At 48.4% G+C, this 16,170-nt stretch overlaps 1 protein-coding gene across 1 annotated transcript in view; it reads right to left on the bottom strand.

Moving 5' to 3' along the window:
• Hhat (hedgehog acyltransferase) overlaps positions 1 to 14,136 on the bottom strand; it is a 268,490-nt gene extending 254,354 nt beyond the window's left edge. Inside the window, exons 1-2 of the mRNA XM_028882840.2 lie at positions 13,658 to 14,136; positions 434 to 561 (exon numbers count right to left, since the gene is read on the bottom strand). Coding sequence (XP_028738673.1) covers positions 434 to 524 — 91 coding nt within the window. The 5' untranslated portion in view covers positions 525 to 561; positions 13,658 to 14,136. The remainder of the gene's footprint in view (positions 1 to 433; positions 562 to 13,657) is intronic.
• Positions 14,137 to 16,170: the final 2,034 nt, after the last annotated feature.

Below are 16,170 nucleotides of genomic sequence, written 5' to 3'. Positions count from 1 at the left end.
ATAAAGAGAAAGAAGAAAACAGAAGGGGTAGGAGTGGCTAACTCCCCAGACCCCCTCATGTGTCTGAGATAAGCCTGCAAAGGAAGCTGTTGAAAGAAAAACAGTTTACTTTGAATCCCTTCCAGAGAAGTTGGATCAAATGTTCCTGCTGTTGTCAGGGGTTGGGGACACGGCTCAGCGGCAGGTCATGTGCTCAGAGGTTCTTCCCAGCACCAACAAGAAAAGCAGCAGCTGTTGGAGATGACAAGCCGCAGGCTCACGTAAACAACCAGGAGGGACAATTCTGGGCTCTGCCACGGACTCCAAGTGCACACGTCTGGGAAACCGAGCCCACAGGTCACATTGCCACGGGAATGTCCTCTTGAACCCTCCACCTCAGACACTCCCACCCCACTTCTTTCTTGACAGGTATCAGCAAGCCTTGGAGTCTTACCCCTGGAGGCTTTGTAAACTTCATAGAAAGAGTAGAAATGGAAGCCCAGGGAGGCAAGCAGGCAAAGAGCCAGTTCCCATCGGGGCAGCATTGCTGAAGTCACTGGTTCCCAAAGCAGTGTGAAGAGTCTAGGAGAGAAACAGACAAACTGTCACTGAGGGAACACTGGACATTGGCCTCTGATGTCAACTGAGTTAGCTGGCACTCCCAAGGACCTTCACTTTTCAAGGTGACACTGGCATAATCCCAACCAAACAAACCCCCATTCTCATTGACCGTCCTTACCCCTTCCTACATCCAACACACATGGACACACAGACACAGACAGACAGACAGACAGACACACACACACACACACACACACTCCCCACTTGCCTAGGTCTTTCCCTAGATGTATCACAGAACACATCAAATAATTCCCTTTTCTTGTGTGGCACACTGAGTTCCACACATGACGCCATGCTTATCCCCCTCATGAGTAAGGGAGGTCCTGAGTTCAGTTCCCAGCAACCACATGGTGGTTCACAACCATCTATAACAAGATCTAACACCCTCTTCTGGCATGTAGGCATGCATGCAGACAGAACACTGTATATATAATAAATAAATAAGTCTTTTTTTTTAATTCTGCAAATTAAATGACCCCAAGTGTTCCCAAGCAACAAAGCATTAACTAAATTTAAGCCCTTTTATGCAGACATCTTAAACACATGTTATGGCAGGCACCAAATTAAATGGTACAAATTCTTAAGTTCCAAGCAAACATTGCTAATCAGGAACAGTAAAGCTAGGACCAGAATTCCATTCTCCCACTTTGTTTCCCTGGTGGCCCAGTGAGGTAGGGAAGGGCAGAGGAGGGAGCATTTTACAGATGACAGATGAGCCCGGCCTAAAGACAAACATTCTATCATACATTGGTGGGGTCTAAGAAGGTCAGAGTCACAGAAGCAAACGGTAAAGCCGTAGTGACCAAGTCCTGGGGCAAGTGATCCAAATGTCCCATTTCAGTCAAGTCCGGTAAGAAAACATGCAAGGTATGTGGGTTGTCTGGATTTAATACATCACAAAAGATTCTCACATCCAAACAGCACACTGTACATCAAATAGACATAATTTCCAAATTGAAATGAACCACTGTGTCCTAGACCAAACACAGATCAACCCCTGCTTCTTCCCAACGCCAAGGCCAGCACCATGCAGGCTCATGCATAGAATCCCTTTTCCTCAGAGCCTGACTTGGAACCTGCTACACACAAATTCCTCTCAGACTTCTAAGAGATAGGAAGGAAAGGCCATCTGGGCCTTCATAAGCCACGAGGACAGAAGCCAGTGTCCCTTCCCCCAGCACACCTATGGCCATGACCAAGACCTTAGCCAGGAAGGGTAGTCTGGTTTCTCCCGCGAGTAATAATGGCCTTTGCTCTCTCAAGGACCCTGACTTCATACATTTCTCCTTACTTTACTATAGCCATCTCCTAGAAAAAGTTTCTGGAATTCTGTAGGATCAGAGGAGCCATCTCTCCTGTGGAGGAAGGGAATTTTCTGTTGGCATTTTAGCATTTCTCCTGTCATGGAAGACTGAGGTTGGACGTGACACCTGTCTCATCTCATGAAAAACTGGGGAATTGTGAAGTACTCCCAAAAGTGTATAATTGAACATAACCTTGAATGTCAAGGGAAAGCACTAGAAGACATACTTTTTCAAAGATACTCTATCTTTTTAAAATATTTATTTATTTTACATTCCCAGTTTCCTCTCCCTCCTCTCCTCCCAGTCCCAAAAGATACTCTATCTTGAATGATGCCTCTGCATGAAGGATTTACCCCCTGCAAAGTACAAAATTCATTTTTATAACATTTCTTTTTGCTGCATTATAATCTTATATAATCTTAGCTATATTATACATGGGGTTCACATACGCAATGATACATAGTACTAATAATTATCAGAAAAGCCATAGGACAGTCTCCTCCATCACATCTGGAATTTGGATCTGGTCCCTACAGCTTCCACCCAACAGCTCAGGGACAGATGCCAGCACCTGATGCTGTTAGGAGCCCCACTCTGCCGTGTGCTGGTTCACCAACATGGGAAGGCAGCCAGGTCACAGCTACAGTTCCTCATGAGGCTGGGGAAAGAGTTATATGTCAACTGCTTAGCCCAGGGCCAGTTCTAAGCACTCAATCAACATAGGTAGCTACTAGTTGGTGGATTGCCAGCCTACTTATCCACGGCCCAAAGTAGAAGAAATCCAACTAAAAACATCTCACCTGGCCACAGCCATCCCACCCTTCTCCTCCAGCAATTGGCAGCCCGCCAGTCTTCTTTGAGGTCATTCTTCCTCCTCCTCCCATGCTCACGGGCAACATGTAAATGGTCTTTGGGCACACCTGGGAGGGATTATCTATACTCGTTTAGCCTCTGGCCATGCTTTCAGGGATTATTTTGCTTAGGTTAATTGAGCTGAGAATACCCACCATAAAAGTGGGCGGCACCACTCCCTGAGAGAAAGTGAGCTGAGCACCAGCATTCAATTCTCTCTGCTTCCTGGCTGTAGATGCAACAGGACCAGCAGCCTCACGCTCTCACCACCATGATTTCCCACGTACGACAGGCCGTGCCCTCAAACTGTGAGCCAAAATAAACTCTCTTCCTTAAATTGCTTTTGTCAGAGTGTTTTATCCCATCAACAGGAAAAGTAACCAAGCCCACCCAGTGTATGCTGGGAACTGCAGACAGTTTGGAACCTTCTGTATACTGGCACCCTTGGCTGTAAAGGGCATCCCATCCCAGTAAACCCCAGCTAAAATATCCACTCAATACCACTCAAAAAATTCTAAGTCATGCTATTTTCAGTCAGGGTCATTTGTACTGTCATGTCCTGTCTAGAAAGCCACAGAATGAATACCTCTCCCATTATACTTAAGTCTACATGCACCATGGCTGTGACTCCTGCTGGACACTTACATGCACCATGGCTGTGACTCCTGCTGGACACTTACATGCACCACAGCTGTAACAACTTCTGCAGTGTGAGATGCAAGAGCAAAGTGAGCATAGATTTAGTTTTTCCCCTCTTCCCAATTTCACGAATAGAAAATGTTTTTACCACAGAGCTCAGCAGCTCCAATTTGACTCTTTTCTTGCCTTATTAGGAGCTTTCCGCTTGTCTCTCAAAGCAGACGGCGGCATGGGGCTGCTCAGCAGTACGTCTGAACTGCCAGTCCTGCGCCTTGGGGCCATTGTTACATTCCTTAACACAAGCACGGGGGCTGCGACAGTTAATCTAGGAACTGGGCCTACTAAGTGACAAGGTGTGGGGAGTGCAGATGTTTGGACCCACTGGACGCAGGGAGAGGCTATGTCCTCTGTGCAATGGACATATTTTCACACCACTCAGAACGGTACGCAATTTAACAGTAACTAATTGTTCCTTTATGGAATTTTCCATTTAATATTTTTGGATCACAGCCAGACACAGATGATCCGATGTGACAAGAGGGTCCCACTGATTATTTAATTATCTAAAAGTCCCCAAGAATCCTATAAACACTGGCCATCAGCAGGGAGGCCTACCATTCAGGCCCTCAAGGGGAAGTGGAGTCGAAGTCTGGAACCAAACTGTGAGTATTCAGGCATCTGTACTGGCCGACCCTTGGGGTCCTGACAGGATGCGTCCTCAGCTGCAGTCACTAAGAGCATCCCTGTGTGCATTTGCTGTTTCCTTATAAAAGGCAGGCCCTGCCCACCTCCCATCTCTTTCTCTCGTCCCCAGGGACTGGTCTCTGTTCCTTCTCTGCCTGCTTCTCTCCCCTCCCCTCAATAAACCTCCCATGTGGGCCCTGCTGTATGGTGTGACGCCTTCCCGTCATTTTAAAAATACATTTGGTGCTGTGACTCGGATAGGCTCTCCTGGCAGTCTGAGACGTGCTGGGGCCCTGGAACCTGGCCTGCCCATGACAGTCCTACTTTCCACCTAGCGGGTCGCTGGGGCTCTCCACCCACCACTGACGACCAGCCACCTCGCTGCTTCTTCACTTCTGGCCACTTCCCACGAGCGAGGCTTTGTTTCTCGAGCACAGCCCTCGCCTTTTGGCTTTTCTCGAAGTCCTGGTATCAGGCAACTGTGTCTGTCTCTCTGGGGCTTTTAGCCCTCAGCCCCTGTTCTTGCGTGATGACTTAATGAACAGCTTGTGCCCACTTAATCTGATCCTCCCTGGATCCCTGGGACGCCAGAACATTCAGGCTTCGGATCTTCTCTCCACCTCATCCTCGGGAACTCTGTCATACACCTCCTCCCTGCCATTGGGATGTCTTTTGGAGACCCACTGACTACTCCTTTCAAATCAAATCTGGCCTCAGTATTCCTTGAACCAGGCAGTCAGGGAACCGAGAAAGAATTCTCCACTTTTTCTTTTTCTTTCAGACCTGCTTGTGTCTGACTTCTCTCCCTCTCTAAATGTTCTGTCTGTTTGCTGCAGCGTGTGGGCCAGATGGAGATGCCGGCTTCGTCTTGCTCAGCACACACAGGTTCTCCCTTTCTATTTACTCAGTTCCTATTTAATTCTGTGTGTATGTGCATGTAACTATAAACAGCAACCATGTGGCTCTCCTCCATCTTGCTGGTGAGCCTCATCATGATTTCTTGTGAGCTCCAGGGAGTCCATTTGGATCCATCTTGAACAGCATCTTGCCAGGTCCAAGCGGCACCAGACGGTTCCACAGAGCTGGACAGTGAAGTGAAACAGCCAGCTACCCTAGGATGTGGCCAGCACCCCAGCTTTCCCAGGTCCCCCAAAGATGACTGACACACACCCCCAAGGTCAGCAGGAAGCGTTCTTGAGAACATGGTGCCCTCATCCCTGCCTCACCTGCTACCCCTTTCTAACTCCTCACCTTTTATAAGAAACAAAAGGTGGGAATGTTAGCATTCAGGCGTTTGTACTGGCCGGCCCTTGGGGTCCTGACAGGATGCGTCCTCAGCTGCAGTCACTAAGAGCATCCCTGTGTGCATTCGCTACTTATAAAAGGCAGGCCCTGCCCACCTCCCATCTCTTTCTCTCGTCCCCAGGGACTGGTCTCTGTCCCTTCTCTGCCCCCTTCTCTCCCCTCCCCTCAATAAGCCTCCCACGTGGGCCCTGCTGTATGGTGTGACGCCTTCCCATCGTTTTTTTGAAATACAACACAAACCATAAACATGGTGTCCATTTAAGTTCTATCAGCAAACTTGTCCGGGCCTCTGCAGTGGGCTGGGATCAAACACAAACACACAGGTAAGTCCAAGGCTGCAGGACCAGGGTCCCAACACGTTATCGACAACAGGCAGAAAGAAGAGAACTAAGGCTGACAATGTTTTTAAAGTATCTGTGGTTCACAAAATCAGACCTACACCCATAGAAAAAACATCTCAAAATATTGAGAACTCCGCCAACAGCGTCTGCGTTAGAACGGCTTCCACTCTCGTCACTCTGTCCTTTATCACCCGCCTGATTCTCAGATGCCATCACACAGACCCTCACAACTCCTTTTCCCCTTTCCAGGAGTCAGAATTCCACTGAGAGAAGAACAGGTCCTCACAGGGACAGACGGAAGCCAGCACTGACCAGAAATGGGGACCAGAGTTCCTAGTTCCCACCCTCTCAGAGGCAGAAACCCTGCCCCATCCAGGGCAGAGCAGCAAGGCACCTCCCAATGTTCAATGTCTTCTCATTCGTGTGTGTGTGTGTGTGTGTGTGTGTGTGTGTGTGTGTGTGTGTGTGTTCATCTGTATGCACGAGCAGCTGTGTGTATACCCTCGTGCAGAGCAGCAAGGCACCTCCCAATGTTCAATGTCTTCTCATTCGTGTGTGTGTGTGTGTGTGTGTGTTCATCTGTATGCACGAGTAGCTGTGTGTATACCCTCGTGCAGAGGCCAGAAGGCAGAACTGCTTATCTTCCTCAATTTACTCTCCTTATTAAAACACAGGTGCTGGAGATCTGGACTCGGGGCCTCAGACTTGTGTGGAAAGCATTTCACTAGATGAACCATCTCCCTTCCCATGTCCAACAAGAGGATGTCCCTTCGTATGGCTTTCCTACTGTTTCTCAGTAGCTCTAATCCGATAAGAGCCCTTTGCATGTTAACTGTGCTGAAAAAGCCGTCACGAGCATCAGTCCTCACCATAATTACAATCCTGAAGGTGTCATTATCTACTACAGAGGAAACCAAGACCCAGAAAGGTTAGGAAACCTGCCCAGAGTCACACAGCGGAGCAGCGGAGCTGATTCTCTAACTTTCCCTCGGCAGCCTCACTTTCTCAGATTCCTTTTTTGTTCTCAAAATCTATAGATTAGGTCTGAAAGAAATAGGTCTTTCAGAATGCTAAATGATAGTATAAGCTATTTAAATGTAAATAAATTTAAATGTAGGTATAATTTTAGGTACTTCCTAAGGAAACTTAAAAGCCAACAAGATGTAATTAAAATACGCGAGTGTCTATCTACCTTGTCCATTCCTCCAGAGAGGAATGCTAACTCATGTGTGTGAGCGTTGGTGGACCACGAAGAGGCAGGCCGAGCAGGGGGCATTTTAGGAGGAATGTGCACTCCACAAGGCGTAATAAAGTGAAGAGAATTCACACTGCTGGGACAACCACAGCTTTGAGGAGAGCGAGGCCGTGGGGCGACTCTGGCCTCGGCTTCTTCTGAGATCCAACGGGATGGAACAGTAGTAGCCTTGTTTGCAGAATATAAATCAACATGATTCCCTTCTCCTAGAAAACAAAGTCCAGACTCATGGTGATCCTGCCAAGGCCATCCAACAGGCCCTGCTCTCCTGCCCACATCCTATAAAGGGAGGCCCTTCTCCACACCCAGCACCACCAGGGCACACAGGGGGTGATGGAGAACCTGGAGGTGACTCCAGGACTCAGCAGAAAGTCTTTTAACACAAACTGGTGCAGCAGGATGCACCAGGTCCCAGCTCAGCAGCCCCACCCCCACATCCTCCACCGTGTGCTGGCTTTGAATGGGATCCTATGTGAGGGCAGTGTGGGTGGTGCTGTTGACATCACCCTCGGGCCACCTGAGTGACTAGAGTCAGTGCATAGCTCAGCAGATGGAGGGCAGATGTTGGCGGGCAGATGTTGGCTTGCCTACGTCTAGCTTTCCATGTTAGCAGATACTGATGCCTCCCACATGTGGGTGGTGTTCCCCCAGCAGGGTGAAGCTGGAGTTGTAGGCACCTGACTGGAATGCTGGGAACCCAACTCTGGTCCTCTGGAAGTGCAGTGTTTAATCTTAACCACTTAGCCATCTCTCCAGCCCCTCAAGCAAGCTTTTTTTTTTAATCCAATTGCTATAAACTTTAAAAAAGAAAAATCAAACCAGAAGAAAATTAATCCAAAAGCAAAATTTTATACTTGGTGCTCAATTTAGCATTCCCGGACTTCCACGTCACTCCAATCCAATCATCAAACACAATCCTAAGTCTTTTTATATGAGCATTAAAGACCAGCAAAAGGGAATCAACTTTACAAGTCCCTAATTCAACAAAAAATACTGATCCGATATTGCATTTTCCCCCTTGACAGTTCTCAACCTATCTTGAGGCCTTTTAATCACCAATAAGATGCCCTCTATGTTTCAGATTAGGGTAAATCTGAATGAGCCAAATTTCTCTTACAGCAGAACACTTTACATATTTTTTATTAAAGTATACTTTTTAAAATGCAGGCTTTTAAGACGTGGACTTGCTGTTGAGGTCAGGCTGTACTCTGTCCTAAGTCACTCCATATTGTTTAAAACTATTTTCCCCAGGCTGTTGCCTCATCCTGAGAGACTCCGTTTCATACGCAGCTCTGACCCCATTAGAAAAGGGTGACTCTGACCCTTTGTTGTCCCCAGAAACACCACCGTTTGACCTGCACTTGGAACAGATTGATAACTTATTTCTAAAGGTAGAAAGGGTGCCACCCCATACCTTTATCAAAGCACACTGGGGTTAATTAGCATATTTAAATTATCCAATCCAATCTCTGCATCCACAGGTCAGTTTCGGGCAGTTTAGAATTTCACTTCGCACAGCGATAACCTTCTTGGTTTCATTCATTCTCTTCAGGACAGTAGAATGTCCCACCGTATAAACATAGAGTGCACTCACCCTCCCACTGTGACAAACCAAGAGCTGTTTCCAGCCAGGTCTTTAAATCGACCTTTTGACATGGACATATGCCTCCCTGCTACGTCTAAGAATGGGGCGCCAGCCACAGGGGCTGTGCACACAAATGCACATAGATGATGCCTCAGAACAGACTCAGAAAGGCCAATGCCCATGCCCCCAGCAGCAAACTACCAGCTCATCTGCATCCTCTGGGCACCTGGGTTGCTGGCCTTGTTCACTTCAGCCACTCAGGACTGTAGAGGAGTACCCGGCATGCTGTCATTTCCCGCTCCCTGACTGTTCATGAGGTTTGCCATTTGCTTGTTTATTGGGAATTTGGAGGTGACATGACACCTGCCCAGTTTTCCTATGAACCTGTCTGTCTTTTTCTTCCTCATTTACTGATGTCTTTCTGCAGCTTGAGTGGACACACGTGGGTCTGTGTACCATGGATTCTTTGGTCCATTCCCTAACTTGCCTTCTCTTTATGGAGTCCTTAGTCACCAGTTCTGGCCAGTGTTTCCCTTTATAGCTGACGCTGTTTGTGTGCTGACGTCATAGAGACATTTCACTTTGCTTTCTTCTAGAAGCATGTGGTCTTAACCTTCTCATGTATGATAAATGGCAATTAATTTTTATATATGGGATGAGACAGAAGAAAAAGATTCAGCCAATGGTGGCTCACACCTGTAATTCCAGCACTCAGGAGGGACTGCTGTAAATCCAAGGCTAGTGTGGGCTACAGAATGAGGCCTTGTCTCAAAAGCAAAACGAACAAAAAAATTATTGTCCAGATGGACTTCCCATTGATCCAGCATCCTCTCTAGTTCCTCCTCTCCCAGTGTATTCAATGTGACCCTGTCACCAATCTGAGATAACACATGCATTGGACCTGCACACTCAACCAGGTATCAGCCCCCCAGCCCTCACTACAGACAACTCCCAAGAAACTATCAGAACCAGCTTATCAACTTCTATTTTGGAAAAATAATCTCCTGGATTCTGATTGATTTAATTTTTTAACACAGGGTCTCTCCATGTACCCATCCCTGCCTTGCCTGGAACTTGATATGTAGACGAGACCAGACTGGCCTGAGACACACAGAGCTCCTCCTGACGGCCTTCAGAGTGCTGGGTTTAAGGTAGACCCCAGCACAATCAGCCCAAGATTGGATCTAACTGACTCTGTGGATCGAAAAAGAAATGACATGTCTTCCATCATTTAAAATCTTTAATTTCCCTCCCTTAAAAAGCTGTTTTTGTTTTGTTTTCTGTTTGTTTGTTTGTTTGTTTGTTTGTTTGTTTAGACCATGCCTCGTGTTACTAAGCTGCCCCCAATGATATGACTGAGAATGACTGAGGATCCCCAGTGCTGGACTTAGAGACACATGCCACCACGCCCTTTTTACAGTGTTGAAGATGCCACCCAGAGCTGAGAGTGCTTGGCCGGCCCTCCATCCACTGAGCCACAGCCCCTGCCAAAAGTTTGTGCTGCTCATGGGGAGAAGATTTATCAGAGATTTTCCCCTTTATTCCATAGTTGGGCTTTAGCTGGCTTATTCCTTTTTGAACAAAGCTTTCCTAAGTAAATAAACCCAAGCAGCCGGCCTGCTGTCCTTTTTCTAGAATGCTGGGATCATTTGCCCCCACATTATTTCATTGTATCCTTTGTATCTTTTTTTACTGACTTTTGGTCCCACACAGTTTCTAGTAATTTCCTTGTCAAGTTTCATAACAATGCTATGTGGCCTTATAAATAAACAAATAGTAGCCCTCTTCCTTCTGGTTATTTTTGTGATGTTTGGACGATCTCACTACAAAGATCTTTGTGGCTGGGCGTACAAACTTGGCAGGGAGCAGGATTTTCTCTACACTCAGTTTCTCGGGACTACTCAACTCTTGTTCTCCTGTCTTGACTTTTCATCTTAATTTTCAAATGCATCAGCATGATACGGTTCACTAGAGCATCCTCAGGTCATCTCACGCTATGGGCTAAGCTGCAAAAATCCATTTCCTTCCCTGACACTAGTGTTGAGGGGGATGAGAAGTGTCCCCTCGTTCACTGTTTGAACACTAGGTGCCCCACCGGGGACCCTGTTTGAGGTTGGAGAACCTTTAGGAGGTGGAGCCTGGCAGGTCACTGAGTCTGAACATTGAGGTTTACAGCCAGGCCACACTTCCTGTTCATTTTCTGCTTCCTGACTCTGGATACAATGTGACCTGCAGCCTCTAACTCCCCTTCCCACTGATGGATTTAACACCTAGACCTGCATGGGGAATAAACCCTCTTCCTGGAACTATTTCTTGTGGGCATTTTGGTCAGAGCAAGAAAAAAGTAGCTAAAACAACAACCAGTGATGCCCTGAAACCCAGGACAACTGCTCTTCACTGTAACTTGGCTGGCTTGAGAATCACCTGTGAGGCGGGTGAAGCCCACCCCGGTCCTGTCAGTGAGGGCTTTCCAGGGGGGTTAGCTGAGGGGAAGACCCACCTGAATGTGGATGGCCCGGACAGACTAAAACAAGAAAGCCACCGAGGGCCCATGCTCCCCCTCTCTGCCTCCCCCTCTCGCTTCCTGGCCACCACGATGTGAACTGCTGTAGTGTGGCATGCCCTCGCTGCCAGGATGTGAGCCAGGACCACTCTCTCCCCCCTAAGTGGTTTCTGACATGGGTATTTGGTCACAGTGACAAAAAAAACCCTCATACACACACTCGCTTACCATCACTGAAAGGAGAGAGGGTGCAGTCCACCACAGCCACAGCCACTCTGCAAGTGCCACCCACAGAAGGAGCAGAGCAGGGGTGAGGGGGTAGGGGTGGGGGTGTGAACAATCCAGCAGTGCCCTCGAGGAAGCTTTTTTCACTAAAACAACTGTGAACTTGAGCAGAGGAGACACTTAAGACTAACAGATGTCAGAATGTGGCCAAAAGGCTTCAGCCACAGGGGTCCACATCTATGTCCCTGCACTTGGCTGCTGAGGCAAGAGGATTCCAAGCTCCAGGCTAGCCTGGGCTACACAGTGAGACACTGTTGCAAAAACAAACAAACCCATTAAACAATAACAACAAAAACAAACAGAACTTAGAAAGAAAACCACCTCTCAGCAAGTTGTCATGAGGTCACAGCCCTCTACTCCCGGGGTGTGCACAGGTAGAATTCAGGGGCTGTGAACTCACATGTACATCTCTATTTTCACAAGTCACTAGATGAAAAAAAAAAAAAACAGTCTTTAATTTGATTTTTGTTGTTGTTTGTTTCCAGACAGAGTTTCCCTGTGCAGCCCTGGCAGTCCTGGAACTTGCTCTGTAGACCAGACTGGCCTTGAACTCAGAGATCTGCCTGCCTCTGCCTCCCAAGTGCTGGGAAACGTGGACTATGAACTTGCAGTGAGTCTGGTGAAGCCATGTCTGGAGACTCCTCAACACACACAGTCATACAACCACTGTGCTAACTCTGACAAGAATGGCTGATGGAGGTGGGTCACTGTCAACGAGATTAACGCTTCAGATGATATTTTGTTACTTCAGGCCGTTACTAAAGAGCATTGTATAAATTTGAGTTTTAGTAGCATTTTGATAATTATTTCAATATCAGTTATAATCCCTGTACTTTTTAATGTCTTTTACTTATTTTTAAATTTTCGGTTTTGTTTTTTGAAACAGTCTCATGTCTCAGTGGCTGCCTTGACCTCTGACAACACCATCCGGAGCTCTTCTCACACCTTTTAAACAGTCCCCAAAAAGGGCCCTGGCAAGAACCAAGGATTTATTTCCCCCAGGCCCCGGAGTACAGCAGCGCCATATGGCACACCTGCCCCTGGGTCACAAGGACCGGCACCCATCACCAGGACATCCTGCCAACAGCCAACCCCAGCCTTGACCTCACCCAAGGTGTCCCATCTCATTTTCTTCTCCAAAAGGAAGCAAAGTAAAGAACAGGTAAAGCCTTTGCACCCAAAGAAGGGACCGAACGCCAGCCCTGGCACCGGCTAGTCAGTGGGGCTGGCGGCCTTGAGCTCTCTTCACTCCTCCAGGTAGGAGGAGGACACAGGCGTCTCTACAGGCTGCCACCTCTCAGGTCAGAACCGTCTTTAGCCAACACTTAATCCAACAGAGAGGAAAATCACAGGGAAGGTGGAACAGGAACAGAAAGTGAAGGGAATGGGATTCTCAGGCCAGAGTGAAAGCCCCACTCCAATGCATCCCATAGTACTGAAGAGGGGGCTTCGCTCTAAGAATGAAGATACCACACTGGAAGGGGCAGGGGCACAGCAGTGCCCTCAAGCTCCCTCCCTCCCTCAAAGGCTGCGTGCACCTAGATTCTGGAAGGTGTCTCCAGTCTTGCCACTGAACCTAAGAGGGAAACCGAGTCCAGAGAGTAGAAAGTGAAAGAAATCATAAGAAGTAGGGAGATGGCTCAGTGGTTAAACACAGGCTTGAAGACACAAGGTCAGATCCACGGGATGTACATAAAATGCCTCAGGGCCTGTAATCCCCACTGTCTCCAGGGGCCCAGCCTGGGTTTGAGTGAGAGACCCTGCTTCACTGAATACGATGGAAGTGGGAAGTTTAGGTTTCCGGCGCTCAAGGACACACATGCACAACACACACACCACACACACACACACACACACACACACACACACACACACACACACACACACACACGGAAATAGAAGAAAACTCGGTGCTGGGCCGGGCGCAACGGCCATGTCGGCGGGGTTGGCGGGTTCCCCGGGCTCCGCGCCTTTGTGTCGCCTCCCTAGGGCGCGAGGACACGGGAAGCGGAAGTGCCGCTGCATTTCTCTCCACGTCAGCGGCGAGCCTCCCACGACCTGCTGCGACACTCCAGCCAGCCCCCTGCCTCCGCGCGGGTTAAGTAGTGGCGGCCTCTGCAACCGCAGACCTCTGCGCCCCCTCCAGCTCCACGGGAGCCCTCCCGCCTGATCTACACGCGCGCCCGCCGACACCCCCCGCGCGCGCCCTCGCCGCCCACGCCCCCCCTACGCGCTCGCCCTCCGATTCCCCACGCACGCCCCGCCGACCCGCTGGCCCGGCCTGTCTAGAACGGGTGAAGTCACCTGAGTCACCGCGGGCAGAGCTGGGCTCGCGGGGAAGTAGGCGTCCCCACCCCCCGCCGTGCAGAGCCGCGGCCCGGGAAGGACTCGCCAGCAAGCTCAGCGCGGGTCGGAGGCCGCGGGGGTGAGCGCCTGGCTCTGAGACGCCGCGCCCGGGTTCTCGGACACGGGATTGGCCGGCGCTCTGAACATTTACCCGAGCAAAATCACGCAGATCCCGCCAGAACCTCAGGCGTCTGGATTTTTTCCCCAGGTCCCCAAAGTAATGAGTCTAGGGTGAGGGGGTGTGCGGCCTGCCCTGAAGCAGGAAGATGACTAGGCCGGTGAACGGCTTTTAGTAGTCAAGGGTAGAGTTGGGGGGAAATCTCTGGAAGGCCTGGCTTTGCACTCTGTGAGACCTAAAACCTTAACTTCCACCTTCCCCAGCACCAACTACAACAGCCATACCAGGAGTGCCCGGTTGCACAAATAAAAACACAGGGTACCCAGTTAATACTGAGTTCACATGAACGGCGGATACTTTCTTGGTTTTTTATGGCCTGTCTTGGGGACATACTTTTATACTTTAAAGTTCCTGCGGGCTGGGGAGATGTGGCTCAATGGGTAAATGCTTGCTCTGCAAGTGTAATCCCCACACCCAAGTAAAGAGCCTGGCATGGCTGGAGTGGCTGTAACCCATCCTTGAAGGTAGGGATTCAAGCGGAGCCCCAGACCCTGGCCAGCCAGCTCAGCCTAAACAGGAGGCCTCCGGTTCAGCTAGAGACCCTGAGCCAAGGAAGCAGGGTGAGAAAAGAGGAAGATGTGGAAGTCTTGCTCTGGCCTCTTCAAGAGCATTCAGCATGCGTGCAATACACATACATGTCCTGTTTATCTGTAATAACTGGGTGTCTCAGTGTCTGGCCACTGTAGTAAATCCCAGGGTTTGGCAAGGAAGGAGGTAAAGTGTGAGCTCTGCTCAGGGACAGTCAGACCAAGGGCGGGGGTGGGGGGAGACACGACTCTCCTGTGTTTCTAAATGACCCCGGTAGGTACTAAGGTGGGTTCGTTGTCCTTTTTACCCAACCCCTTTTACAAGTGCACAGTGTTCATCTGAAGACACAAAATAAAGACAGGTTTAACTGTGTGTAAATCAGAAACATCGGTTTAAGAGAAAATGTCCAAGATTTAAGCATTGCCAGAGACACAGCTCAGCAGGGGGGCCTTGCCTCACCTACAGAAGACCCATCCACCACCCACCCCAAAAAAAGGAAGACTAAGCGGCAAAATGAGGAATGTGCTTTCAGGAACATTCGAAGCGTCTCTTTATTGCACATAGATTTAACGAGTTGATGAAAACATTAGAATTCAATTGCAAACAGACAAGAGACTTGAGTGTGGCAATGCATTATGGTAACGATATTTTATATTCTAAGAAACTGGAAACTTTGCTGGGCCTCACAGCCTAGGTAATAATACACACTGGGGTCACTTAAGACTGATAGCCCACTGTGTCCTCAGCCTGTTTGTTTAACCGCCTTTAAGAGAACAATGTAACAATCAACTTCACTTGCCTTGGCTTTCCTGTGTAATCAACTTTTACAATCTAAGCTAATGCGTAGCTATAACCTTAAATTATGTGCTCTTCCAGGCCATGATCCAGAGTATCGTATGTGTATTCTAATAATCATTTGCTGAAAGCAGCAGAAATAGGAGTTAAAAGCAGTCACCATTTAATGTTGTAAAATGAATAGTCACCATTTAAGTGTTGAACACAACTTTGGGATATTGCTTGTTCACTGTTTGTTGTCTGGGTCAGTTGGAGCCAGTGACTTAATCCCTTGTAAAATCTGTTAAAGATTTCTGCATAGTGTCCCCCATTTCTTCCCCATGTGGTAAATACAGAACAAAGCCCTTTGTTAGGGACAGACACACATGTACCCTTCAGGCAGGCACAGAGTCAGACAGAGGACACAGAGAGCATGAGGTAGAGAAATCAAATCTGGACTCACTCTTGGTTAAACCACACCGAGGAGACGTGCTTTGATTTCAGCCCTTAACGTGACACAGACTCACACACTCGGAGACTTTTGTGTGAGTGTTCAAACGGTCTGCATTTTGGTGCCCCATGTTGGGGATCTTTAATGCCTTTAATCCTTGTGTTTGCATTGATGGTTCACTAAAAAATAAAATTAGAGGAAGAAAGTCAATCAGGACACAAGGATTCCGCAAGGCCCAAAGAAATGCATGATACACTGGCCTGGTAACCAGGCTTAGGATCTCAGCTGAGGTAGGAGAATCACAAGTTTGAAACCTGGGTATGAAGTGTGTTCAAGGCCAGCCTGGACAATTAAGTGAAACCGTGTCTCAAAATGTACAAGTAACCTGACCATGTATGAGAGCTTCTAAATTCCCATTTGTGTTCTCTTAGGAGCTGCTGTCCAAATGCATTTCCAGGTGTTACTTTTCTCTTCTGATCAGTACTGGAAATAACTCAGGGCTCTGATTTTGCACATTTCTGCCTGTTCGATTATTTCCAT

This window comes from Peromyscus leucopus, chromosome 15 (assembly GCF_004664715.2).
Source record: "Peromyscus leucopus breed LL Stock chromosome 15, UCI_PerLeu_2.1, whole genome shotgun sequence".
Lineage (NCBI taxonomy): Eukaryota > Metazoa > Chordata > Mammalia > Rodentia > Cricetidae > Peromyscus > Peromyscus leucopus.
The sequence above is the reverse complement of the archived record's forward strand: the minus strand, read 5'-3'. Positions and strand labels throughout refer to the sequence as shown.